The sequence below is a fragment of the Saccopteryx leptura genome, chromosome 4, assembly GCF_036850995.1.
Source record: "Saccopteryx leptura isolate mSacLep1 chromosome 4, mSacLep1_pri_phased_curated, whole genome shotgun sequence".
Classification (NCBI taxonomy): domain Eukaryota; kingdom Metazoa; phylum Chordata; class Mammalia; order Chiroptera; family Emballonuridae; genus Saccopteryx; species Saccopteryx leptura.
The window spans coordinates 160,311,958-160,338,880 of NC_089506.1; the positions used below are offsets into that span (position 1 = coordinate 160,311,958).

The 26,923-nt window shown below is 34.0% G+C and overlaps 1 protein-coding gene across 16 annotated transcripts in view; it reads left to right on the forward strand.

The window, feature by feature from the left end:
* The window catches only part of PPIP5K2 (diphosphoinositol pentakisphosphate kinase 2), a 70,190-nt gene that overhangs the window by 33,357 nt on the left and 9,910 nt on the right, over window positions 1–26,923 (forward strand). For 3 of the 16 annotated variants that reach the window (XM_066381932.1, XM_066381934.1, XM_066381933.1), the window contains exons 18-30: window positions 1,379–1,520; window positions 2,289–2,512; window positions 7,773–7,900; window positions 8,464–8,578; window positions 15,134–15,241; window positions 15,334–15,450; window positions 16,141–16,308; window positions 17,601–17,721; window positions 18,396–18,565; window positions 19,880–19,952; window positions 21,528–21,647; window positions 22,521–22,583; window positions 25,987–26,127. In XM_066381932.1, the coding sequence (XP_066238029.1) occupies window positions 1,379–1,520; window positions 2,289–2,512; window positions 7,773–7,900; window positions 8,464–8,578; window positions 15,134–15,241; window positions 15,334–15,450; window positions 16,141–16,308; window positions 17,601–17,721; window positions 18,396–18,565; window positions 19,880–19,952; window positions 21,528–21,647; window positions 22,521–22,583; window positions 25,987–26,127 (1,690 nt within the window). Of the gene's footprint in view, window positions 1–1,378; window positions 1,521–2,288; window positions 2,513–7,772; window positions 7,901–8,463; window positions 8,579–15,133; window positions 15,242–15,333; window positions 15,451–16,140; window positions 16,309–17,600; window positions 17,722–18,391; window positions 18,566–19,879; window positions 19,953–21,527; window positions 21,648–22,520; window positions 22,584–25,986; window positions 26,128–26,923 lie in introns of all 16 variants that reach the window. The other 13 variants (XM_066381936.1, XM_066381938.1, XM_066381943.1 and 10 more) reach the window with 10 other exon arrangements.

A 26,923-nucleotide genomic window follows, 5' to 3' on the forward strand; every position in this document is an offset into this window, starting at 1 on the left:
TTCAGGACAAATCTTTCTGAGTCAGCAGTTGACTTGAACCTGGTCTGCAGTTTGTTGGTGGTTTGGTTTGTTTCTGATTCACCCTCATCTTCTGAACCTGAAATACAGAGAGTTTACCAGCATTTCACCTTTGGAAACCCTAGACTTCACTTTTGTTCCATTAATCTAACAAGACTCCACTTCTCTGCTATCTGTTCAGGATCAACAAAGGTCTCCAGTGCAGAAATAGCCTTAAATACCAGAATAACTCTATGTATGAGTTTTGGTTTTATAATTGTTTACCAAAGTATTTGTCAGATACCTTAAAGCAAGTGTATGGAAGTTCTTTGCCCATAATTTTTACTTATTTACAATAGTTAGATTGAGCTAAACTACTTGGTTCACCATAATGAGAAGTGGAATTATACTGTACATTTTTTCATTATTTGTAGAAGGTTATAATTTGCCAAGCTAAGGGTCAAAACTAGAATTTGAAACTATGTTGTCATTAATGGTTTTTGTTGACTTGTAAAAATCTTATCATAAAGAGATTAGCTTGGTGTTTATGTGCACCAACTTATAGCTAGACTATCTGCCTTTTTTCCCCACTTATCTCATACTAGTGTTTTTTTGTTTATTTGTTTGTTTGTTTTTGTGACAGAGACAGAGAGAGGTACAGATAGGGACAGACAGGAAGGGAGAGAGATGAGAAGCATCAATTCTTCATTGCATCTCCTTAGTTATTCATTGATTGCTTTTCATGTGCCTTGACCGGGGGGCCGCAGCAGAGCAAGGGACTCCTTGCTCAAGCCAGCGACCTTTAGGGTCAGGCCAGCAAACATGGAGTCATATCTCTGATTCCACACTCAAGCCAGTGACCCTGTGCTCAAGTTGGTGAGCCCACGCTCAAGCTGGCGACCTTGGGGTTTCAAACCTGGGTCCTTTGTGTTCTAGTCCAACACTCTATATATACACTGTGTCACTGCCTGGTCAGGCTCATACTAGTGTTTTGATCTTGGGCTTAACCCCTGAGTACCTCAAACTGGAAAAAGATGATGATGATAATAGAGTGTTAGGGTTATTATTATATATTTAAACATATGTCAAATGGTTAGAACCATACTTGCTCATATTAAGTGAGTCAGCAAATTGTAAATGTAAGTTAGAATAAAATGTCATTGTGAGTTATAGTACTTCTAGAAGCTCTTTTTTCTCTGTGGGTAATCTCATGATAGCTAACATGTAATCAGGTTCTTACTTCCTCCTTGATCTTATTACTTTATAGTACGGGCTGTCTTGATTTGTGATACAAAATTACTCTTCTGCTGGAAAGGTTTATATTCTCTTTTGAGCAATTGTGCATAAGTAGATGTAAAATATATACTTTACCCATTTGTAGCTTACTCCATCTGGAAGCATTTCTGTTATTAAATCAATGCATTTAATTAAAAATCCTGTGAAGACTTGTGACAAAGTTTATTCCTTGGTACAAAGTTTGACTTCTCAAATCAGACATCGTATGGAAGATCCCAAGTCATCAGGTAAATATTCTGTTTTTCTTAGAGAGTAAAACAAATAAAAATTACTATTTGGTTACTATAAACATTTTTAAATATGATGCACTAATCATAAGTAATGAAGCCTCATACTTCATGTAGGTATAAATTAATATATATCCAGCAAAAGAATAAATAGTTAAGCTATAGTTACTTCTTTTTCCATGATAGCATGAAAGAGATAAAAATTCTTATTTCATTAATTCTGTAGTATTGCCGTATAGCTAAACAGCAAATAGGCAGCATAATAAGAATGAGCAAGCAACAGGAAGGTGATCGGGGCTCTGTCTCTGAGACTAGCTGATTAATAATTTGAGCAACTTTAGAATCTGGGATTGCTTACCAGTAAAAGAGGATCCTTTGAATTGTTTAATTTTTAATGTTTCTTTCTGGTAATGACTGTCTATTCTGTTGGTTATATGACCCTAACTAAAATAATAAATAATAATTAAAATAATTTAAAATTGAAAATATATTAGCTTAAGAGTTTTGTTGTAATTGTTGTTATTAATATTATATTTGAAGTATGTAACATATGGAAAGATCTTCTGCAAACCCAGTTCCTAACCTAAGTATTTATATCTTTATTCAAGTCTATAAAATATATGGTGGTTAATAGCATATACCCATGGTAACATTTCCTACCTTAACAATTTTATCTTTGAAATACAAAAAAGTTTCTAATCATCAACATTTTAATGTACTTATTTTGATTTTTAATTTTAATATACTAAAATATTTATGTTGTTTTAGATATTCAGCTTTACCATAGTGAGACATTAGAACTTATGCTACGTAGATGGTCCAAGCTGGAGAAAGACTTTAAAACAAAGAATGGAAGATATGACATTAGTAAAATCCCTGACATATATGACTGTATAAAATATGATGTTCAGCATAATGGTTCCTTGAAATTAGAAAACACAATGGAATTATATAGACTTTCGAAGGCATTAGCAGATATTGTTATCCCTCAGGTAAGTAATTCCTAGGAATCAGTTTTCTTCGAGTTGTATAGATACTTTACAAAAGTCTATCAGTGAATAAAAGACAGCTGGATTTCATGTCCATATAAAACCCATAACTTCAAAAAGGCATCTAAGTGATTACAATTTATGTTTTGAACTTTTTATTTGTTATATTAAATATTATTTGATTTTCTAATTGTTTGTAGTGACTTTTTAAAATTTAAGCTTTGGTACTCTTAACAACAATACACTAACACAAACAAGACAACTAAAAACAGAATGGAATATATTGCTTAAATATTCATTGGGCACCTATTGTACACCTACAAGGCCTGTGCTTTGGAGATGTGTAGGGAGTGAGAGACAAAGGTAGTTGTGGTCCTATGTAAATATTATAATTCTTTTTACTATATGGGAAAGTTTTGAAAATAATATTTAGATATCAAGACATTAAGTAGTTATTGAGAAGGGGGTTGTTCATAGGTCTTTTTTTTATTGGAAAATAAAAATAAAGGTGAACCAGAATTCAAATAACTACAATGCAATTAAGCAGAGAATCAGATTGATATAAAGGGGTGACAGGAGAAGTTGAGGTAAGAGAGTTTGTAGAATAAAATAATTCTGGCCCTGGCCGGTTGGCTCAGCGGTAGAGCGTCGGCCTAGCGTGCGGAGGACCCGGGTTCGATTCCCGGCCAGGGCACACAGGAGAAGCGCCCATTTGCTTCTCCACCCCTCCGCCGCACTTTCCTCTCTGTCTCTCTCTTCCCCTCCCGCAGCCAAAGCTCCATTGGAGCAAAGATGGCCCGGGCGCTGGGGATGGCTCTGTGGCCTCTGCCCCAGGCGCTAGAGTGGCTCTGGTCGCAATATGGCGACGCCCAGGATGGGCAGAGCATCGCCCCCTGGTGGGCAGAGCTTCGCCCCATGGTGGGCGTGCCGGGTGGATCCCGGTCGGGCGCATGCGGGAGTCTGTCTGACTGTCTCTCCCCGTTTCCAGCTTCAGAAAAAAAAAAAAATAAATAAATAAATAAATAAATAAATAATTCTGGATGCTCTTTTGGCATCTCAATTGCTAAAAGATTATTTGCATATTTTAAAGGGGAGAAGAGAGTAGTTTAGACATTTCAAATGTGAACTACAGTTAAAAAGCAGAAAAAATGAAATGCATGAAAAGTACAAAGATTATGACAAAAGCAGCCTTCTTTAAAACTACTCATGTAAAAATGCTTAAAATAATATCACTCTCCTCCTGCTAATAGTCACAGAAAATTCAGGAAAAACTGAAGACTTTGAAAAATTAGGAATTCAGATAGTATGCAACTTACATGTGGTTATCCAGGTAAATGTTAAAGATTAGTTTATTCTTTCAGCATGAAAGAGCAACTATATTTGATCGGTCAGATATATAATATAGACAATTTTAGATATATTGTATAAGTCAGTGATTTGCAAACATGAATTCTTTTTAAAAGAAAGGATAAAATATCTCAAACTTTAGGAATGTATCTTTGGACCTCCCTTTAAGAAATACTGGCTTAGAAACAAGTACTTTTGTTCACTAACAACTTTTTTTTTTTAAGTATGAGGAGGGGAGATACAGAGACAGACTTCCATATGGACCCCAACCAGGATCTACCTGGCAACATCCTTCTGGGTCCAATGCTTGAATCAACTGAGCTATCCTCAGCACCTGCAGCCTATGCTCAAACCAGTTGAGCCACTGGCTGTGGGAGCAGAAGAGGGAGAGAAGGGAGAGGGAAGGACAGAGAAGCAGATGGTCTCTTCTCATGTGTGCCCTGAGCAGGGATCAAACTCGGGATGTCCACATGCCAGGCTGATGCTCTATCCACCGAGCAAACCAGCCAGGGCGCAACTTTTGTTTATTAAATAAAAGTTTATTCTGCAAAGTGAGATGCTCTATTAATAGACTAAAAATTCCATTTTTGTATAAATAACTTAAGATTACCATAAAAATAAACATACTAAATTCTGCTGAACTCAGTATTAGCTACAAGATATATAGATGATCATTGAGCTAACACTAATTTGATTATAACTCATTCAGTAAAGTTACTGAATCAGCATCCATCTCTGTTACAAAATGCAAGATATAGAGTTCATTCAAATTTTTCTTATTAAAGATTCTGAGAAAAGTGGTTACTCTTAATTCTGGTAAACATCAGTTCACATTGGAAGCATAAATAAAACCTTGATTTTTTCATTGTGTTAGATTACATTGACATTAGTCCAGACTCAGTGCATCTTAGTTGTACTTATTCTTACAGTAGAGAAGATTTAAAAGGATATTTAAAAGATAAACTAAATAGAAAGCCCTTTTAAATATTTACGTTGGCTATATGCATTTTTCAAGGTAGATTTTTCAATATATCTAAATGTATCATGTACTTTATGGGTAAATAAATATAAATGATTTGTTAACATAATAATATTTGAGTCATTACATAGTTTGTTTAATCTCCTGCCTCTTCTTTCTCAGTTATGTACAGGAAACATTTAGAAATTGGGAATGAAAAATAGGTTTCTAAGAGCTGGGATCAAAAGAATACTCAAGTATTAATAGGGTTTTAGATAATTTCTTCTTTTGATATATGTATTTTTGGTACATTGTTTAAATAGTCAAAGAAATTTCTCACCCATTTTTTTAAATTGAGTTTATTGGGGTGACACTGGTTAATATAAGTATACAGATTTCAGGTGCCCAATTCTACAACACATCTCTGTACACCGTATTGTGTTTCACCCCCCCAAATCAAGTATAATAGTATATATATTGTAATTATTCTATTTTGTTGTTACTATTAATCTCTTACTGTGCCTAATTTATAAATTAGACACTATCATCATAGGTGTATATATATATATAAGAAAAAACAGTATATAGGAAAACAGTGTACAAAGAATTTGGTACTGACTGTTTTCAGGCATCCATTGGCAGTTTTAGAGTGTATCCCCACTAGTATATGTATACTATACATAGTTCTCATGCAAATAAAGAATATTCAAGCTTAGAGACTTGACGACTTAGTCAATAATGTAAAATTTTTACTTGTTTAATATGTGTAAGAAAAATGTGTATACATATGCTTTGTTGTACACAGTGTTGCTGTGCCTCTAAAAGTTGGTTTCCATTCTTATAATGAATTAGTTCATATATCTATGCAATGTGAATTAGGTAATTCTGATCATGTCTAAGCTTAAATTTGACAAACATGGTTTATTACTTTTAGTTATTTTAACAGTTAATTTTAATTATGATAGGTATTTTTGCTATTATAAAATCAATTTTTCACTTTTTAACCAGTCTCAGTCCTCAGAAAATAGAAGCTCTGGTTTAAAAATGTTACTTTAAAATAATAACAGTGGTATGGCAATAGATAAGAATGTCTAAAGACTAAATTTGGTATTTAGATTTTCTTCATTGAAATGACACACATTTATTGAAGTTCAAAGAATTTCTTAATGTTATTTATAGATTATGAAATACAGAGGCTTCTTTATATTTGTCATGTTAAGTTCAAGGACACTCATTAAATATCACCATATAATAAATTTTCAAATAGCCCCATCTGTTATTTCAATCAGTTGTTTATGAAAGAAACATTGTAATAACATATGAAAACTTGAATATTTAACAATAATTTGCTCCTGGTCAGTTGTGGCAAATGAGCAAAATAACACTGTTGAAGGGAACGAGTAATATAACATTAATATAACTTTGTTGTAAAATTAGAAAAGCAAAAAAAAAAAAAACCACTGTGATACCAACTAGAGAGAAACTTTTTAATGTTTTAGAAAATTCTTAAAGGCCTTTTCCTTTAAATTCATGCAGATATATGTTCTCTTAAATATGTGTGTATAACAAGTATATTCTTTTGAAAATAGAACCAGGAAAAGTATGCTGTTTTACAACCTGATTTTTTCCTTTCATTTCAAGAACATTTTATATAAGTGAATCTATATATACATATTATTTCTGATGGCTGAATGGTGTTATGTAATACTAATTTAACTATTTCTCATATTTGGAAATCAATTTTTAAGATTTCTTTTACTCTTTTTACAATGTCTGAATATTTACTCAATACTGTTTCTCTAGTTTAAGAAATCTTTTACCAGTTTTCTTCTAGAGGAGCAGTGTATGAGTGTCTATTCATGCTTTGCTAACAACAAAAATTTCCCCTGATGATTTTTTTCCCCCGATGATTTTTAATTGCAGCATTTTCCTTTTGTTTACTTATACATACACAATTACCTTTATATCCCTTTTGTATCCTTAATTAACAGTCATCTATTTTGGCAAGATTATTGAGCCAACCAAGCTTTAGTTTAAGGGAAATGACCCCAAGAAGTTCCGTTTTCATAGGTCTTCCATCTGTAATCAAGCAGCCATTTCTTTATCGGGCGGTCTTCAAATCTAGTATTTGCACTTATGTTTGGCTATATGGGAAGTACGTGATAACAGAAAGCAGCCTTCAAATTCACATATTTCAGATTATACTTGGAGAGAGAGGGTACATCTGTTTCTTTCTCCTCTGCATTCTCTCTTCTTTTCCTCTCTGTCTTCCCCATCTCAACTTCTGCCATCTTCATTTTTTTCTCTGTCCTCCCATTTACACTCACATCACAGATTTTTTTTTCCTTTTCATATTGGGTCATTTTCTGACTACTCCTTTGAACTGTAATTTTTATTACAATTAATTTTTTTCTTAATATTTCATATTATAATTTCCCACTAGAAATTTAGTTAACCTATGATAATTATAAACACTAGGAAATTTGATAGTTTTATTTTTTTGTTCACCACAATTAAAACTTTTAAAGTGTTCGCCAAAGATTTTTAAAACATTTTGTTAGCCTTTTTAATTTTTGAGATTTTAACAGATAAAAATCTCATTGTTTTGACATATTTCTTTTTATATGTTTATTGACTGTTTCTTCTATGCTTTAGTGTTTGTATTCTTAATCCATCTTTCTTTTGGGGTTGTTTGTACCTTTAAAACCTGCCAATTTACTGTCCATAAAGAATACATTCATCCTCCCCTCTTTAGAAATGACTTGCTTTTTTAGTTGCACCAAAAATTCTCTCAATGATACTAAACAGTTTTGGGAATAGTATACTTACAGTTGCTGATGTAAACTAGGAGTTGTTTAGTATTCAAAAAAAGGCTAAAGTTCTTTAATTTAGCAATGCATTTGTTAGAGCTCTTTGGCATGTACCCTTTTTTTCTAATGTCATGTATTTTCTGCTCAGGAATATGGTATAACCAAAGCTGAAAAGCTGGAGATTGCCAAAGGCTACTGTACTCCTCTAGTTAGAAAAATTCGCTCAGACCTTCAGAGGACCCAAGATGATGACACTGTAAATAAGCTCCATCCTGTGTAAGAGACTGTACTGATATTTAAATCTACAGGCATCTATTTTTTGCATATTTCAACTCTAAATTACTTTTTAATATTTCTATTTAAAAATCAAGAGTGTGTCAGTTGGCACACTGTGGAAATACAGCTTACCTGGGTATTCCTAGTAGTTACACTTCCAGTCCAGGTTCTTTTTCACTCCAAATCGGGGGGAGGACTGAAGTGACAAGGGAATATGTGTCATTATTCACAGTATTCATATATACCCCGTTCAACAGCATAAACATTGTGAGCTCCTTTCGGGCTGTGACCTCTGTCATTTTTAGTAAAGGAGATATAATGACCTACTGACAGTGAACTTGACTATAAGATATTTCTTTGACTAAAAGGTCCCAGTTAGTTCCAGTTATTTTATTGTTAAAGGAGTATCTACTAAGATAATTCTGTGGTTGAAGAATGATAGATTTACTTATAATGGTCTTTTACATCTAGTACAATTAAATTTCATTTTATAAAATAATTTCAGTACTTAATAAGTTTTGATTATGTGGTTATGTCTTAACACTGTCTCTCTTTAACATTAGGTATTCCAGGGGTGTTCTGTCTCCCGAACGTCATGTTCGTACCAGATTATATTTCACCAGTGAAAGTCATGTACATTCTTTACTATCAATTCTTCGCTATGGTGCCTTATGCAATGTAAGTAGAATGTTATTCCAATCTACTTAAATATGTTTTATTGAATTTGTACTGAAATCACTAACAGCTGTTTTACTGTGTAATTTTTAAAATTTATTTATTTTTATTTATTTATTTTTAGTGAGAGAGACAGGAAAGAAGAGAGGTGATAAGAAGCATCAACTCGTAGTTGCGTCACTTTAGTTGTTCATTGATTGTTTCTCATATGTGACTTGACCAGGGCAGTGGGCTGAGCTATGACCCTTGCTCAAGCCAGTGACCATGAGAACATGTTGATGATCCCCTGCTCAAGTCAGTCACCCTGCATTTAAGCTGGTGACCTCAGGGTTTTGAACCTGGGATCTCAGTGTCCTAGGTCAATGCTCTATTCACCGATCAGGCACTGTGTAATTTTAATAATTCATCATTCACTATTTGTCAAGGGATTTAATATATTATATATACATATACTACACACTGAGCTTGGTATTGGGGATAGAGACATTTTCTCTTTTGGAAAAGATCCGTTTAAGATCCGTTTATTTATTAAATAAAATATGTATTTCCAATGGCTTTAGGCGACCCCTGTGTTTTGGTCGTTCGACCCCCGCCCGGGTCACGACCCACAGGTTGAGAACCGCTGGTTTAAGCAAACAATATAAAATATTTTAGGTGATGTCATAGGCTGGTGGCAGTGAGATCAAGAGAAGCTGATGAATTTGAGTTCTTTAGGGATTAGAATTGATAGGACTTCGTGTTTGGTTGGATATTGTGCCTCGTATTTACTGCTGTGTATTGAATCATACCAAAGCTGATTGGCTTAAAACAACCACAATCATTTTTCTTTTCTTTCTTTTTTTTTTCTATTTTTCCAAAGTTAGAAGCATGGAGGCAGTCAGACAGACTCCTGCATGCACCCGACCAGGATCCACCCAGCACGCCCACCAGGGGGCGATTCTTTGCCCATCTGGGGCGTTGCTCCGTTGTTGCCAGAGCCATTCTAGCACCTGAGGCAGAGGCCATGGAGTCATCCTCAACGCCTGGGCCAACTTTGCTCCAATGGAGCCTTGGCTGCTGAGGGGAAGAGAGAGATAGAGAGGAAGGTGGAGAAGCAGATGGGTGCTTCTCCTGTGTGCCCTGGCCGGGAATCGAACCCGGGACTTCCACACACTGGGCCAATGCTCAACCCCTGAACTAACCGGCCAGGGCCACAATCACAGACATTTTTATCTTTCACAGTTTAAAGAGTTGACTGTGATCTTTTAGGCAGTTTTATTATGGGTCTCTCATGAAGTTGCAGTCAGACAGTTACTGGGACTTGAATCATCTCAAAGCTTTCCTCTCATGTGTCATGCTTCCTTCTGGTTTTCAGCTAGGACCATGGCGGGGGTTGTTTGGCAGAATACCTATACCTGGCCTCTTCATATGACCTACTTCAAAACATAGCAACTGAGTTCCAAGAGTAAGCTGTAGGTTAAAGGAGGGGGCTATAGACACACATTGCTGGGTGAATGGAATTTTACTCTCACACTGTAAAATTAGTACTTGGGACAGGATATATTGTGGTGGCCATCTTTGGAAAATATGTCCATTGGCCACACAATCCATATTTCTCCCATATGGAAAATTCACTTAACTTCGTCAATATTCCCCGTCTTTTTCTATTACAGCATAATCTTGACATCTAAGATCTCATCATCTAAATCAGGTCCAGATATGGATGGGACTCTTTGGACACAGATTCTTGAGTGCTTCTTAATTCAAAGTTACATGTATTTACTAAGTAAAGATTAAACTCTGTACCAAAATGATGTCCTGTTTTCTATTTTTAAAATATTAATTTGAAATATAAACTATATCCGAACTCATAATGTCCTTATAAGACCCTGTATTTCAGGGGTCCCCAAACTACGCGGGCCACATGTGGCCCCGAGGCCACTTATCCAGCCCCCCGCCGCACTTCCGGAAGGGGCACCTCTTTCATTGGTGGTCAGTGAGAGGAGCGTAGTTCCCATTGAAATACTGGTCAGTTTGTTGATTTAAATTTACTTGTTCTTTATTTTAACTATTGTATTTGTTCCCATTTTGTTTTGTTTTTTACTTTAAAATAAGATATGTGCAGTGTGCATAGGGATTTGTTCATAGTTTTTTTTATAGTCTGGCCCTCCAACGGTCTGAGGGACAGTGAACTGGCCCCCTGTGTAAAAAGTTTGGGGACCCCTGCTGTAAATAATAATACTTAAAACCTTGCTCAGTACCTTCCTCGTTGAAACTTGATTTTTTAGTGTGGACTGGGTAAAATCCATCTCTCCATAATAGATTTATAAAAAAGATTTGTTAAGGAAATAAGATTATAAATAAGTTTTCAGGGAATACATATATATGTATAAAATGGTGCTTAATTAAAAAATATTTTTATGAATTTTTGCATGTTAATTGTGGTTAGAAAGATGTTACTAAATATTATTTAATTTTATCTGTTCATTAAAATAACCTAGCAAAATATAATTGCAACATTAAATTAGATATTAGATATTCTTTTTAATAATGTGTTATCACGAAGTCCAATAGATCTTTTCACCTATTGAAAATATTTACTATTTAATTTAAACCCATCATTTATAGTGATTTACATCTGAAACTTAGTAATACTATGCTAATTTGTGTTTTCTCTTATCAATTCTGGAAAAAACAAAACCATGATTCTTGGCGTATATCTCCACTGCAAGCACAGACGGTACACAGACACACAGACGCACCTTTTGCTCCAGGGTGTTGCTTAGGGTGGGAGTAGCTGCTCTGGTGGCTTGGCATTAGAGCAGTTAGAGTTGTAAATAGCTAATTATTGAAATGAAGCTAAGAATACATGGAACTACACAAATTACATGATGCTGGTTTAACTTTACTCTTCCAAGAACTTCAAAAGGGGAAAGCTTCTTCAAGAATGTATAATGTCTAAATTTAAAAATGAAACATATGCTAAAATTTCAAAAATATAATCAGCATGTGGTCTTGTAAATTTGGGCTTTTGCATATCAAATTTTGTTTTTTAAAAGCCACATTTATACTAAAGTAAAAAATATTATATACTTTTATTGCATACAAAAAATGTTGGATGCTTTTATATATTTGTGATGTTTATGACATAGATGAAGGAAAGTTACCTGTGATGTTCATGAGGTCTAAGTAGACCCTGTTGACCATAGGTTATAGACTTTGGACTTTGAGTAGTTTGATCTCTCCAGATAGAATTTTCTACTTGGATTGCTTATAGTGCATGTACATCCATTCATCTGTTGATGGACACTTAGGTTGCTTCCACATCTTGGCTATTGTAAATAACGTTTCAATGAACATATGGATGCATACATCTTTTTGATTTAGTGTTTCAAGTTTCTTCAGGTAAATACCCAGAAGTGGAATTGCTGGGTACTTTTTGGTATCTTGTTATGGCCTTTAAAAAAAAAATGTCTATTTTGTCTGGTATAAGTATTGCTATCCCTGTTTTGTTTTGTTTTTCAATTTCTATTTTCATGAAATATCTTTTTCTATCCCTTTAAGTCTGTGTGTGTCTAACCATCTGAAGTGAGTCTCTTATAATAGGTAAGGGTCTTGTGTTCTTATCCATTTGCTACACTATCTTTTGATTAGAATATGTAATCTATTTACATTTAAAGAAATTATTGACCAGTATGTCTTTTTACTTTTTTTATTTTTCAGAATTTGATTGTTTTTTTGGTCTTCTGAAAGAAAACCTTATGTGCAAATGTGCCACATCTTTTTATCTACTTATCTTGGGCTGCTTCCATGAACACAGGGATGCATATATTCTTTTGAATTAGTGTATTTTGGTTTTGGGGTTTTTTTATAAATTCCCAGAACTGTGTGGCCAGAAAAAAGGAGATCTTGCCTTTTGCGACAGCATGGATAGACCTGAAGAGCATTATGCTAAGTGAATAAGCCCTTTAGACAAACACATGTACCATATGTAGAATTTTTAGTCTATTAATAGAGCATCTCATTTGGTGCTGATGAGTTCCTTCAGCTTTTTCTTGTCTAGGAAGTTCTTTATCTGTTTTTTTATTCTAAATGATAGGTTTGCTGGGTAGAGTAATGTTGGTTGTAGGTCATTGTTTTTTATCGCTTTGAATATTTCCTACTAGTTCCATCTGGCCTGCAAAATTTCTGTTGAGAAATCAGCTGACAGTTTTATGGGACCTTTCTAGTAGGTAACTAACTGCTTTTCTCGCTACTTTTAAGATTCACTCTTTGTCTTTAGCCTTTGGCATTTTAATTATAATGTGTGTTGTGGAATGGGCTTCTTGAAGTTTGCTTGTTTGGGACTCTGTGCTTCCTGCACTTGTGTGTCCTTTTTCTTTATCAGGTTAGAGAGTTTTCAGTCATTATTTCTTCAAATATCAATAGCTTCTCAATCCCTTGCTGTCTTTTTCTGATATTGCTATAATATGACTGTTGTTATGTTTGATAGAGTACTCTCATTTTTTAAAATTCATTTTTCTTTTTGCTGCTCTGTCGAGTGTCTTCTACCTTGTCTTCCAAATCACTGATTTGATTCTCTTTCTCATCTAATCTTCTGTTGATTCCTTACAGTATTCCTTCTGACTGGTTCTTTTTCAAGGTTTCTATGTCTTTTTTTATGCTGTTGAAGTTCTAAGTTCCTTGAGTATTCTTATAACCATTGTTTGAACTCTGTATCTGGTAGTTTGCTTGCCTCCATTTTTTTTAGTTCATTTCTGGAGATTTCTCATGTTTCTTCATTTGGGACATGTTTCGTTTCTCCCCGTTTTGGCTACCTCTCTGTGTTTGTTTCTATGTATTATGTAGATAATGCTATATCTCCCAGTCTTGATAGGGTGACCTTAATGCAGTAGGTGTCCTGTAGGTCCCAGTGACAAAGCCTCCCTAGTTACTCTAGCTGGGCATTATAAGTGTGCCCCCAGTGTGGGCTGCCCTTTGTTTCAGTGCACCTTGATTGCTGTTGGCACTTCAGTGACAGGGATTTAACCACAGTGCGATTGGCTGTGAAGACTGGCCACGACTACAGAGGCAGAGCTGCTTTGCAAGGGCTGACTCTATTGAGCAGAACTTGCTTCTGCAGGGCTCTGGTGCCTCCCAAGGCTGCCCCTTGATTGTTGCTCATGGAATGGTAGAGTGGTGCTCTGGCATCATGAGAAGCTGGCCACCTGGTCAGCTGGCTCTGGGTCCTGACTAGAGATACAGACCAAGACAAGCTGCTTCTTGTACTCTGCCCAGGGCCACCTGACATGAGCTATAGAGTGATCTACAGATGGCTACTATTGTGCTGGGTTTGGAGGTACCTGGGAGAGGCCACGCCGCAAACTGAGTCCAGCTGCCACTAGTGCCAGACCTAGGGCCACTTAGCAAGAGGTACATGGCATGCCTATGTCAAATGCTACTTCTTTGGGATTTGTGAACATTTGAAAGAATTTGTGACCAAGATGGTCATTTGCTGGAAGCAACTTGGGTAGGCCCAAAAGTTGGATAGGGTAGAGTCTCATGGAATCACCAGGGTTAGGCAAACAGTTTTAGCTAGTTTGGTGAACTCAGATATGGTGCTTGCCTGCCAGCTCTATGGTGGGAGGACTCAGCAAAGATACAAAGATTTCTGCCAACCCTTCTGTCTAGGAGAAAGGCTCCCTCCAGTCCTCGTCTCAGAGCCAGACAATTCAGTTTTCCCTATATGTCTCTAGCAACTTTGCAACTGCTGCCCCAGTGCTAGAGCTCAGAGTGAATGAGGCTAAGCAAGACCAGGCGCATGCCTTTTAAGAGGAATGTCTGGACTCCTCCAGCTCTCCATCTCGCTCAGATAAGGTCCTGGCTGGTTTTCACCGGCAGAAGTGAATTCACAGAAGGCGGATTTCTCTTCCAAGCCCTGATACCTTGGACTGGGGAGACTGGCGTGGTCTGGGGACCTCTCACTCCTCAGGGGGAACTTCTGCAACAGACATATTCCTCCAGATTTTTAACCATCACACACAGGTTTCGAACCATCTTCTCATGGTTTCCACTGCTACGTGGCTGTTTCTATATATCTTAGTGATAGAATTTGTCTCACTAGATTTCAAGTGGTTCTGAATGATGGTTGTTCTGTAGTTTAATTGTAATTTCGATGTGGTTGTGAGAGAAAGCCAATACAATATTTACCTACTTTGCCATCTTGACCAGAAGCCTTTTTGGGGGGGTTGATTAGTATACAACATAACAGTTCAAATGCTGAAGAAATGTTTATCTGAAACCTATGTATTCTTATTGATCAATGTCACCCTGTTAAATTTAATTTTCTAAATGTTAAATATAATAATAACTTACCACAAGAGTTTCTAATACTTCTGGTAAGGTATTTTTAAAATTTACTTAAAGCTTAAGTAATTTATTGAGACAAATATAGTGGAGTTATTTCTAAAGATTTGTGCATGTACGTATTCACTTTTCTTTGTGGTGTCACTCAGCATTAAGTGAGCTACCATAGTGAAGATAAAGTGACTTTCAAGTAGTACAATATAAGAAAATGTTTTCCATTTATTTTTTATTCAGGAAGCAAAAGATGACCAGTGGAAACGAGCTATGGATTATTTAACTGTTGTCAGTGAGCTCAACTACATGACTCAGATTGTTATCATGCTTTATGAGGATCCTAACAAGGTAGCAAGAGTTCTTGATTTCCATATAGTCCCTGAGGTGAATAAGTAGCTTGAAATTTCTCATTCTCAAAATGTTCTGTGAAATTTTTTTAGGATCTGTCTTCAGAGGAACGCTTTCATGTTGAATTACACTTCAGTCCAGGAGCCAAAGGATGTGAAGAAGACAAAAATTTACCATCTGGGTATGGATATAGACCAGCTTCGAGAGAGGTAATGAAGACGAAACTCTCAGTGCTTGGTTACTACAGTTTTAGCTTTTCATGAAGTGTCTGAAAGAAACTGACTATGACTCAGTTTACCCATTCTATTATTTGGGTATAAAATTTTTAACTTATCTGTCTCCTCTACTATATACAGTGAGATTCTTGCAGTCTAGGACTGTTCTTACTCAGTTGTGTCTTCGTGTATAGTACCACTCAGTAATTATTTAGTGAGCCATCAAATGATTGTTATTTATGTATGCAGTCATCACATCTGTTGGAAATATTTGAAATGGAATATAAGTATTCTATGATATATAAATTCAGAGGCAGTTTAATTTGTGCTTGGGTTGATGCTGTTCATATATTAAAAAAAACTAATCTCTACTCTTTTTTATTTTATTTATTATATTGTTTATTTATTTTGGACATTAATGCATTTAATTGGCTGTTTTATTTTTGTTGTTGTATTATTGTTTAATTTCTCCATAAAGTATGTGTATTTCCTAAAGTTAGAAACTCGATCAGTTGTCTTACAATACCCAAAATAATACTAGGCTATTGTAAGAACTTAATTACTATTAATTCACTTGAATAAACAATTTTGTATATGTACTCTAAATGACTATACCAGTTGATTCAATTTGTTCATCAGGAAAGATTGTTGTTTTATCCGATATGTTTTATTCTTTTCCCATAGAATGAAAGCAGACGACCTTTTAAAATTGATGGTGATGATGAACCACATACATCTAAAAAAGATGAGATTGATCGAGGTGTGCTGTTTTTCAAACCTATGGTATCAGAGCCAATTCATATACACAGGAAGTCTCCACTTCCAAGATCTAGGAAGATGGCTACAAATGAAGTAAGTGCACGTGTTAAGGCATGTATTTTATAAAGTAAACTAACTATTTTAATGAAACAGAAAAGAAAATACAGCTTTAATTATAGAGCAGGACATAATTTTTAAAATAATGGATCAAGAATAATTTTTGGTTAAAAGTAAAGAAGAATTGCCACAGATGCTTCAATAATATCTAATTCCAATGACACTGTATTAAGATGAAATTCTAAATTGTTAGCCTAGTTGCAAAAATCAATATATGAATTTGAAAATTTTATTAGTTAAAAGACTTACCTTTGTATTAACATCTACAATTAAATAACTAAAGCTAATTGTTATGCTCACTACTAAATTAACATTTAAATAGCTGCTAAAATAACATTTAAAAAGAAAGTTGGTTAGAATGAAGCTAGTTTAGTAAATCTTTATCTGTATAGATTTTTATACTTTAAATATCTTTACTTTGGATTATCTATATTCTCTGCCAGACGATTTTCCAAGCACTGATTGAGGTCACTGCTTACAAATATTTTCTAAAGGCTGAGTAAAAGTATAAAGCAATAATTGAACTTTAAAACAGAAGAATCATCAACTTCTAAGTTAGAAAATATTTTTGTTGCTAATAAACTGTGCTAAGTAAGGAGTATAACGTTACCTAGCAGTTGGAGAGTAAGAATATAAACAACAAAAAGGAATTATGCTTGTTTCTGTGGTCTCGAATTATATAAAGATAAGTGCTATATGATTCTTAAATTTCAAATATATATGTACCTCAGTTTAACAATACTGAACATATCTGTACATATAGAAGAAACATCCATCAGTACAATAGATTGTTGTAATTTTTTAATGAAAATTGTATACTAGTTAGGGTTCCTATAAATGTGATATTTTAAGTTAATTTCAATAGAGGATGATTGACAATTGTAGAACATGGGTTATTCTGTTATAGCTTAATTTAAAAAAATATGAAACCTGGGGTTATGTTTAGCTATCTTTAATTTCAGAAAACAACCTAAACTACCTTTTATGTGAGGGCAGTGATTTTGATGTTGAACAAAGCAATCTGTAATTAATCAGAGTGTTTAGGAATTTCACCGTGAAATCTTCTCCTGCACTCCAAAAAGCCTGTAATATTGATACAGCCATCTGTTTGCAGCTTATCTGTGTTTGCAAAATCTTCAACAAAATCACTGCCCTTTGTTAACTCTTAAAACACAGGGCACATTTATAAACGTTTTTTCTCATAAATACATAAATAGTTACTTTCAAGAGATTATTTCTATGCCATGCTAAACTTTTACTTTCATAAGGTAAATTATTCAAGTAAAACCTTGAAGACTCTTTCCAGCGTCTGCCATCTCCATGGATATCAGAAGTTTGTACTTCCAAAAGACACACAGAGAAAAAGACTATTCTCTTCATTTTGTGCAAGTAGATTTTACTCTGTCCTCACTGTCTGAACCTGACCGTGCAAACATGTACAATGAGAATGTTTGCTGCATGTTTTGCCTACTGGACTCTAGAAATGATATTTGAAGGGTATATAAACAAATAGAGAGCTTGAAAGTATAAACAAGTACCATTTGAACCCATCTTATGTTTAATTTTTTTTTTTAGTGTCTGGCAGATATTCTTTTCTACATTATATATGTTGATATCTAGTTCACCCTTTGCATGATTTTTTTATGCTTTGGGTTGAAAACTTTACCCCATATAGCACAATACCTCTTGAATATCTAAAATTAAGCAGAATACTTTCCTATTTTAAAAATTGCTAAGATAAAAGATTATTAAAATCTTTATAAGAGGGAAGGGACAACTCAACTATTAAGCAGTATGAATATATTTTGTATGTTTAAGATAGTAAGATAATTCTCATAATTGTTATCACATACAGTTAGATTTTGTCATTCCTATCATTTTTCTCAAATATTAAAATATTTGGCTCCCAAATTACTGTTTAATAGTTTTGAAAGAATTGATAAGCAAATGTGAACAAACTGTATTTTTTTTTCTTTCTGATCATTGCCTCTGTTGTATCTAACTTTGCATGCTCTGCTTTTTTTTTTTTTTTTTTTTTTGCCCCCTTTCTCACTTCCAGGAAGAGAGCCCCCTGAGTGTGTCTAGCCCAGAGGGTACTGGTACCTGGCTGCATTATACCAGTGGTGTGGGTACTGGGCGTCGAAGACGCAGATCAGGGGAACAAATCACTTCTTCCCCTGTCTCCCCCAAATCATTGGCTTTCACATCCAGTATTTTTGGCTCATGGCAACAGGTTTTTAAACTTTACTTCATTAAACATTTTTCCTCCCTGCATTCAGAGCAACATACAGCTATCTTTGAGGACATCTAATCCCTTATATTTTACATCAGAGTAAATCCTTCTGTTTTTTAATTGAGTTTATTTTAAAATGCTTGTAATAACAATATTTATCTAATAACAATAACAATATTTGAAGGAAAGAAATCACTTACATTGCATGTGTTTATCATTTTTACTGGGAGGGTTTTAAATATCCAGGATTTAAAAATTAATAAATGTATACTCCTGGTGCTTTAATTTAATATAATTTTTAAAAATAAAAAATATTTCTTTGACATAATTATCCTTTAAAACATTCAGAATCAAAACTACATAATTTGATGGTAGGAAAAATAATTCCCCCCCCCATAATTGAGAAATTAAATTCCCACTTGGAATTTGCTGAGAATGTGAACATTTTTTTAAAATACCAAAATTTATGTGACCTTGTGTTAATTAGCAGGATACATCTAATACTGATCATGCTTTCCCTCACTCCATTACCTGGGAGTATCTGATTAAAGGGATATATATACATTGTTTTTTGTGTATTTTTCTTAGTTGTATAATAATTTAATACTCTTTTTAAGATAAGAGGGGGCAATGCATATCTGACCGTCAACAATATGGGTCAAATAACATGACATCAGAAAGATTTTCATGATGATATTTGGAAATTCAAAATAGTTTTGGTATTTTTTTTGTTGTTTTGTTTTGTTTATTTTGCATTGGAAGGTCTGCTGTTACACATGACTTTTCCAAGAATTTCAGCAATTTCCTTTTGGAAATATAATGGTTTTGATCATAGGGAAAGGGATTATGGTATCCATTAAGGCTGTGAATATTTAAAGGTTACTCTGATAAAGCCCGTGCATGGATCAGTAATTGTATGGTGACCTCAACAGTCTCTGTCTGTCTTTTCTTTTGTTTGTGATTGTTTTTCCCCCTTCAAATACAGGAGCTGTTTAAGAATGGGCATTTTGCTTCCTTTAAGAGAGAGTGAAATTATATCAATCTATTAATTGTTTCTTCTCATCTGTCTTGCTTCATATATGATGTTTCATTCTTGAATGCCTGCTTCGCACCACTTCATTGCAAGGACCTCATATGAAATGGACTCCCTTCAGAAAGGGATCTTGCATGATCTTTCATGTTTTATGTATTTCTACTAATACTTATCATACAGCTTATTAACCTTTGTCTGTCTGAAACAGGCTGCAAATGAAATATGGACTTCTGAATTTATTTTACTGTTTTTACCTTATTTATTTTGCTTTCCTTGCACAGGTTGTATCTGAAAATGCTAATTATCTGCGAACACCAAGAACTCTTGTGGAACAGAAGCAGAACCCTACTGTAGGTATGTGGTCTAAAAAAATTGTAATCCAAATCTTAAACTCAGTATATTGCACACATATAAAACTCTTTAATGGTGAAAACATGACCAAATGCTATGCTTTAGTTTTTATTTTAACATATACTAATTCAGAAATGTTGAGTTGTACAATTTGAAATATACAACCAAGTTTTGATAAAATAAATAAGAAATAGCCTTTAATTTTGTTTTATAACCCTTTTGAATGACCACAATATAAACTACTTAGTCCAATTACCAATGCTCGTTATTAACCTTGTATTCCATAAGTTAAAATTCCAACATGTTTCAATTTGGGAAAGAAACTTTATTTTTCCTAATTGGTAAATACGAGTAACTGTATGTGGTATTACATACAAAAAAAAAACCCCTTTTACTTTTCTGATTAAAAATATTAGGTGGGGAGTGTTTCAGACTCTATCTGGGATTATGAATTTTTGTTTGATCATCTCTGTGGGAAACCACAGCAGGTCGAATGCTCAGTGGCAGTGTTGCTCACTGACCTTGGGACACGGTTGTTTGCTCTCAAGCGAAGCAACCTCTCTAAACATATTTGGTTTTAAGCTCATTATTGATAAACTGTGTGAGGTGTGGCATATTATTTTCTGTAAATAGTTATCTAAATAGATTTAATAAAGCATAAATTAAGTTTCAACTATGTATGTACTATGATCTCTATACTAAGTATATGAGCTGTTTGTTGGTGCCTACCTACCTGAAGATCTTTCGTGAGTTAATTACATGTAGCTAATGTTGATAGTTTTTAATATTCCCACAATACCTTGTCAGAAATATATATATATATATACACATAATAAATATACATATCTATTTCTCCTTCCTTTATGTTTTATGATGTATTAGATAGAAATTTATTTCATCTTTACCCAGTAGTAAGAGTTTTGCTTGGGTATAAAGACTTTTGCTACAAATTAAGCATCAATTTATACTGACTGTGTTTTATTTGTTAATAATATATTTCATTACTAAAGATCTTAAGTAATTCAAATATTGGAATTTAAACTGATTTAGGTCTGGATGATCTAAAAGGAACTGTTTTTACCTGGCCTTCTCACAAATAAGTAAGCTTCGATTTGCTTTATTTCATAACAAATATTAATAATTTTAAATTCAAGGTCATTAGAAAAGATTCTTTGCAGGCACACATCCAAAATATTGATTTACTATGATTAAATTTGTGTTAGGAGAGATTTTTTTCTGTGGCCTGCTCATGTAAATTAATTGACAATTCCTTATCATCCTAAATTAATTTTTGTGGTAGTGTTTTTAGTACTTTTAATGTGTGTATATCTAATTATTGAATGGGCATATTATTTTCCTCAAAGACAGTATTTTGTCCAGTGTTAAATACCTTCACTTGTAAATATGAGAAGTAGTGGTAGTTGATTGTATTAAAGTTGACATTACAAGCGAATTGTGAGCCTGTTCCAGGCACTGCCAAATATGTGTGGTAAGAGCCACGTTATTGCATGCTGCATGAATTCCCAATGTGAATGGAAGAACACCCGTTGTGTATGTATTTTCTCTAACTCCCATCAGGGTCTCACTGTGCGGGCCTGTTTAGCACCTCGGTGCTCGGGGGTTCTTCAAGCGCACCTAACCTACAGGATTATGCTCGTACTCATCGTAAAAAGCTGACCTCTTCTGGCTGCATAGATGGTATGTGCACACATGCACACACAGATTCATACCTACACCCACGCACACACCCATGACGATACAGTATTTCACAGAGGCAAGCCTAAGGCCAGTGACTGATGAAGTGGAACCCTAGCATCCATTGCCTAAATGCCTATCAGTGCTCTCTGCTATCCACCGTTTGGACCCATGTTTCATCGAACAGTTAATTGTAGTTAGACTCTCAGTACTTGTTCACTGAGTCGTTTGTTGAAATGTGGAATTCAGAACTGCATCATATGTATTATTCTTTTAGATAGTTGATAAGCCATATTATAAACAATAAATCTTTGATCTTTTAAACTTTGTTCACTGTTAGTCTTTATTCTACTTATTGATATTGACTAAATAAATAGAAGAAAATATCATCTTGGCAATATTTATAAAAATAAACATAGGTTGAGAATTTTTTAGAATCCCTAGTTCAAGGAAATCCTCTCACTAATATACCTTAAGTTTTAGTATTTAGAATTTTTTTTTTTTAGTTTTATTTTTCTATTACTTGAGGTTCCTCTTGTTATTAGAAGTGTGGATTAACCTTATCAGTATTAGCTGTACTTAAAAACTTTTTCTCATGTACCCACAATTTTACTATTGTCAGTAAAGCATGGATTTGTCAGAATTGCTAGCTCACTCTGCTTTTCTTTCTTTTGTGTATTTCATTAAACACTTTGCCTCTGTCATCAAGCCATTTTACTTCTTTTAACTAGTATTTGGCTTATTACCCTTTCTCATTGTCCCTTCTGCATGTCACCTAATACTAACCTCCTTATATATTTGTTTTTCCCTTTTTTTTAAGTGTCCTTCCTTTGGTAGCTGTTACAAATTTCAGGTACCTGTTTTTCTCTTTCTTAGACTCCACACGCGGTTCTGCTGTTAAAAGGTTTTCTATCTCATTTGCTCGACACCCAACCAATGGTATGTTTTGCTTTTATTTTAAAAGATACTCCACTGCTTCATCTTTTTTTATTTTTCTTTTCTTTCAAAATTTGGGGTATACAGTATCACTCATTTCTCCATCCGTAATTTCAGTTGGCATACAATTCCAGCTTATAATTCACCCAAAGTATTGATACTGTCTAGCTCCCCTTTTTTAGCTGTAATTTGCACAATAATTTATCATTACTCATCCAACTTTTAAATGAACACAATGATGATGAGTTTCAATACTAAATTAACACCTGAAAATTCCTTCTAATTTCTCAAGTGATCAGTCTACACAAATTAAAAAAAATAGTATTTATTTTCTTAATTCATAATAATTTTAATTTTTTTTGTTCTTAATTTCCTTTCTGATCACATGGCATTTTATTGAGTTATTTTACAGAAAAACAGAGCCACACTATCAAATAGCCAAATGAGATGTGTCTTTGAAAAGTTCTTGGAACCAAGGATGGAGATTTTACTGTGTAGCAGCATTTCTCCCCGGCTCTTTGTCTAAAGCGAAATCTGACGTGGCCCGGAGCACTCTAAAAGTTTCCTTCAGCATTCACTTTGTCCTCATGTAGCAGTATGGTTTGCTGTTGTTAAGCAACCAGTTTCTCTTGGTACCACTGCTTTTTGTTAAAATTTGGAGAATGTCTGATATGAAGGAGACTAAACTAGAAATCTGGAAAGCCAATTCAATTAAACTCAGTTCTTGAGGCTGAACATGAAAGTATTTTGTGGCCACTATCGACTGAATTGTTGCACTGTTACAGCTTTTATATAGAGAGCTTGTTTTTGTGGGGCAAGAGGGAGTATTTACTGAACACTTTTAAATTCAGGATTAAAGAATTTAAAAGAAAACATAGAGGATTTTGATGTGATTCAGAATAAAGGATTTTTATTCCTGCAACATTTTTTCTTTCTAACTGCAAATAAGTCTTTCAGATACTCAAGTCAGATCTTTCAAAAACTTCCATGAAAAACTAAAGGATTGAGCACAAGTTCATAGTCATTCTTCTCTCCAGATTCTTACAAAGCACAGCTAAATAACACTGCACTAATGCTTCTTGGAGGCAGTGTCAGAAGATCTATCTCATCCTAATGACTGAAAATTAGCTTTAAAACTTCATGTGTTTTTCTTCTGTTGAAGCTGTTTAAATGCTACTTTTTGAGAAAAGATTCTTATTTGATAATGCTGCAGCTTCTAAAGAACATGCATGCATAAGAACCAAAGTCACAAGGAATACAGAAGTCACAAAATTCTGAGCAGAGACATTGCAGGTTTAAGACAATATAGTTTTTGTGCAGATTGCTTGTGTTTATAGTCAGTATTGCAAGTTTTATATAAGAAAAATCTGTTTACTGAAGCTAAAGAAAATTCCTTTTGTTCAGTTTAACAGAAAATAGAATAATTTTATATTTCTTTGGTGTAGGCTTTTAAAGAATATAGATAATTCCACACATTATGAGACTTAAATGCATATAAAATGTATTCCATTCAACCCTAGAAATATTTCTTTTGGGTCTCTTTTTCTTTTTTATAATAGGTTGTCTTATCTATCCTATGAATTGACATTTTTCTCTTTCACATATTATTTTTCCTAACTTTCATATTATTTCCATCTTAACACATATCATGGACTTACCCCTGCCTTCATCTTTAGTTCAAGGAACGTGGTGAAACAAGTTATCTTCTGACAGTGCTTTACCTTATTTTCTGGGCCTCTGTGCAGAACACCTACACCTCTGTAGGTGCTGGTCCGTTTCCTCTGTGGGATTTCTAGGCTCCAGTGGTATGTTTCTATAGCTTCTAAACATGACAGCAGGGTTGCTTTTTAAATTGCTAACCCTTTCATTGTGCATTAAAGGAAATGTTTACTGAAGATAATGGGAAAAAATGAGGTCCAAAAGAAATTGATTATATTGTATTTTTTGCCTGTTACAAAGTCTAACAGGCAAATTCAGGAAAATAGTTATTATGGAAGACTTAGAAATATTCTAAGGAAGGAGTAAAAAACCACATTATTCATTTTAGTGTATTGCAAAGAAAGGGTTTGCATTTATTTGCATGAATATTGTACTTAAAAACATGTAATACTTGTGCAGTCCTAATGCCTTTACTGCTTACTTTAGGTGTTTTTTGTTGCTATTAAGGTATAATAGTTGTTGTTTTGTTTAAGTATATGTAATGTAATATTGTCATGCTTTGGTTTGCACCTGAAAATCAAACATCAAATTTGTAAATCCTTCAGGAATTTTCATAGGATGGATAGATTATTTTTTTAACCAAGGTTTTCGTATTCCAGCTAAGAAATAGGCAGTTCTTGGGTCAATATTTCCTCCCAATATTAAATAAACATTATTAGTCAGCGTTAAAATGAGCACATGCTTATTGAAGTAGACAATTTTGTGGTCTATTTTGTTTAATTTCTACTATTAATTAATAATATTTGACTTTATGCAAAACTTGAAGTATTAAAGGTATTTTCTTTGGAGGAAAATTAATTTGTATTTTGGAAAGAGTAGATGCAGAAAGAGTTGTCTTTTGCTTCTATATGAAAGCAATTTTAAAAGCCATTAAGTTTAAATAGACAAGCCATTTTTTGTAAAAAGAAAATAACTATATCCTATTTTTTGGGGGGGGGAAATATTTATTTAAATGTTTTTGTTTCACTGATAGTATTGATACATATCTGCATGGTTTATTTATGAAATTTTTGTATTTCTGTGCCGTTGTTGAGTACAAACGTATATGTATTTTGAATCGCTTTTTATTCGACCTACCTTTACTCAGCTAGCAAATTCCAATAATAGAATTATTGTGTTTATTCAATCAAGGTAGATGAAATATGATTTGGAATTTTAATTTCACCATTAATGAATGAGTGTTCTTTTAGGGTCACATTAGAGAGCATTGTTGGCTTTGTGAAGACTAGAAAGGTATATAAAATCACTCTTCACAAGTAATTCATAATTGTTTTTCAATAAAAAGTTACTTGTAGCATCCTGGCATCAGGCATACATCATGGCATCAGCCTACTTACCTATGAAATAGACTGATTTTAAAAAGTAAGAAACTGAAAAATTGTATTTTTTTCTCCTCCCCTTCAGGTATTTTTTTAAGTATTATGTTTAGATTTGATGAAAATATAGAATGATATTGTGTGCATGCTGTACTCTGTGGTTACATTTAAGATGAAGTCTGTCACATCTTGTTCCAATTCCATATTGCATAGCATCTGGTGTCATGACTTCAGAGGTCCCGTGTGTTTGCATGTGGTATCGCACAAAGACGTAAGCTTCCACCTCCAAGCAGTGGCCTGCTTCCTTTACAGCTGCTGGTTTTTGTTTTCAATATTTAATTTTTGTTCTTGTTTTTGTTTTTGTTTTCCAGGCTTTGAATTGTATTCCATGGTGCCATCTATTTGTCCTCTAGAAACTCTTCACAATGCCCTGTCTTTAAAGCAGGTTGATGAATTTCTTGCTTCCATTGCTTCTCCATCAAGTGAAGTTCCACAGGCGACCCCTGAAATTTGTAGGAAAATTATTATTATTATTTGATTTGGGGGAAGTAGATATTCTCTGAATATAAAAAGAATTCTAAAAACATAAACTCAAGTAGTGGTAGCGAATAGAATTTTAGGAGTGAAAGGGTTGTAAAGGAACATTATTTGAAATTCTTTATTGTAATATATACTGTGTCACTTTTCTTGACTCCAAAACTTTTTTTCACAAAAAGGAAAAATCTAACACTCAGCAATAGATGTCAACACATAGTATAGAGTCATGATCTTTGTTTCACATTCCTATTGTATATCATTCTATAATAAGCGTTTTAAAAACTCTAGAATAGCAACCTACATTAACCCATATGTGCCCATCACCTCACCACTTTGATAAGTACTCATATTGATTCGGAAAGAGCTTTTGACTAGAGGGAAAAAATAGGACATTTTTTCAAATTGTGTTCTACAGTAAATATTCTGAAGAGGTTAGTGTGTGTGTGTATGATAGATAAAAAGGGATTTATAACCATTAAGTTTTCAAAACTGTATACATCCTACCTTCCTTGAAAAAGGTATAGTTATAATGGCTATGGTTCTTCTGTAAGGAAACCTCTGTACTCAGATTTTCGAAAACCTTTTTTGGTAATATGTTTAAACATGTACTATTCTGAGGGAACATCATTTTGGGAAATGCTCAGGGCTACCTTTTTAGGTAGAGAAGTCACCTGACTATTGTCATTTTCAGCTCAGTGAGATCCTTCAGCACATTGGAATTTCCAGGGTAGGAAGCGTTAGTTTTGGGAGAGAGCGTTCTGCTTACAGATA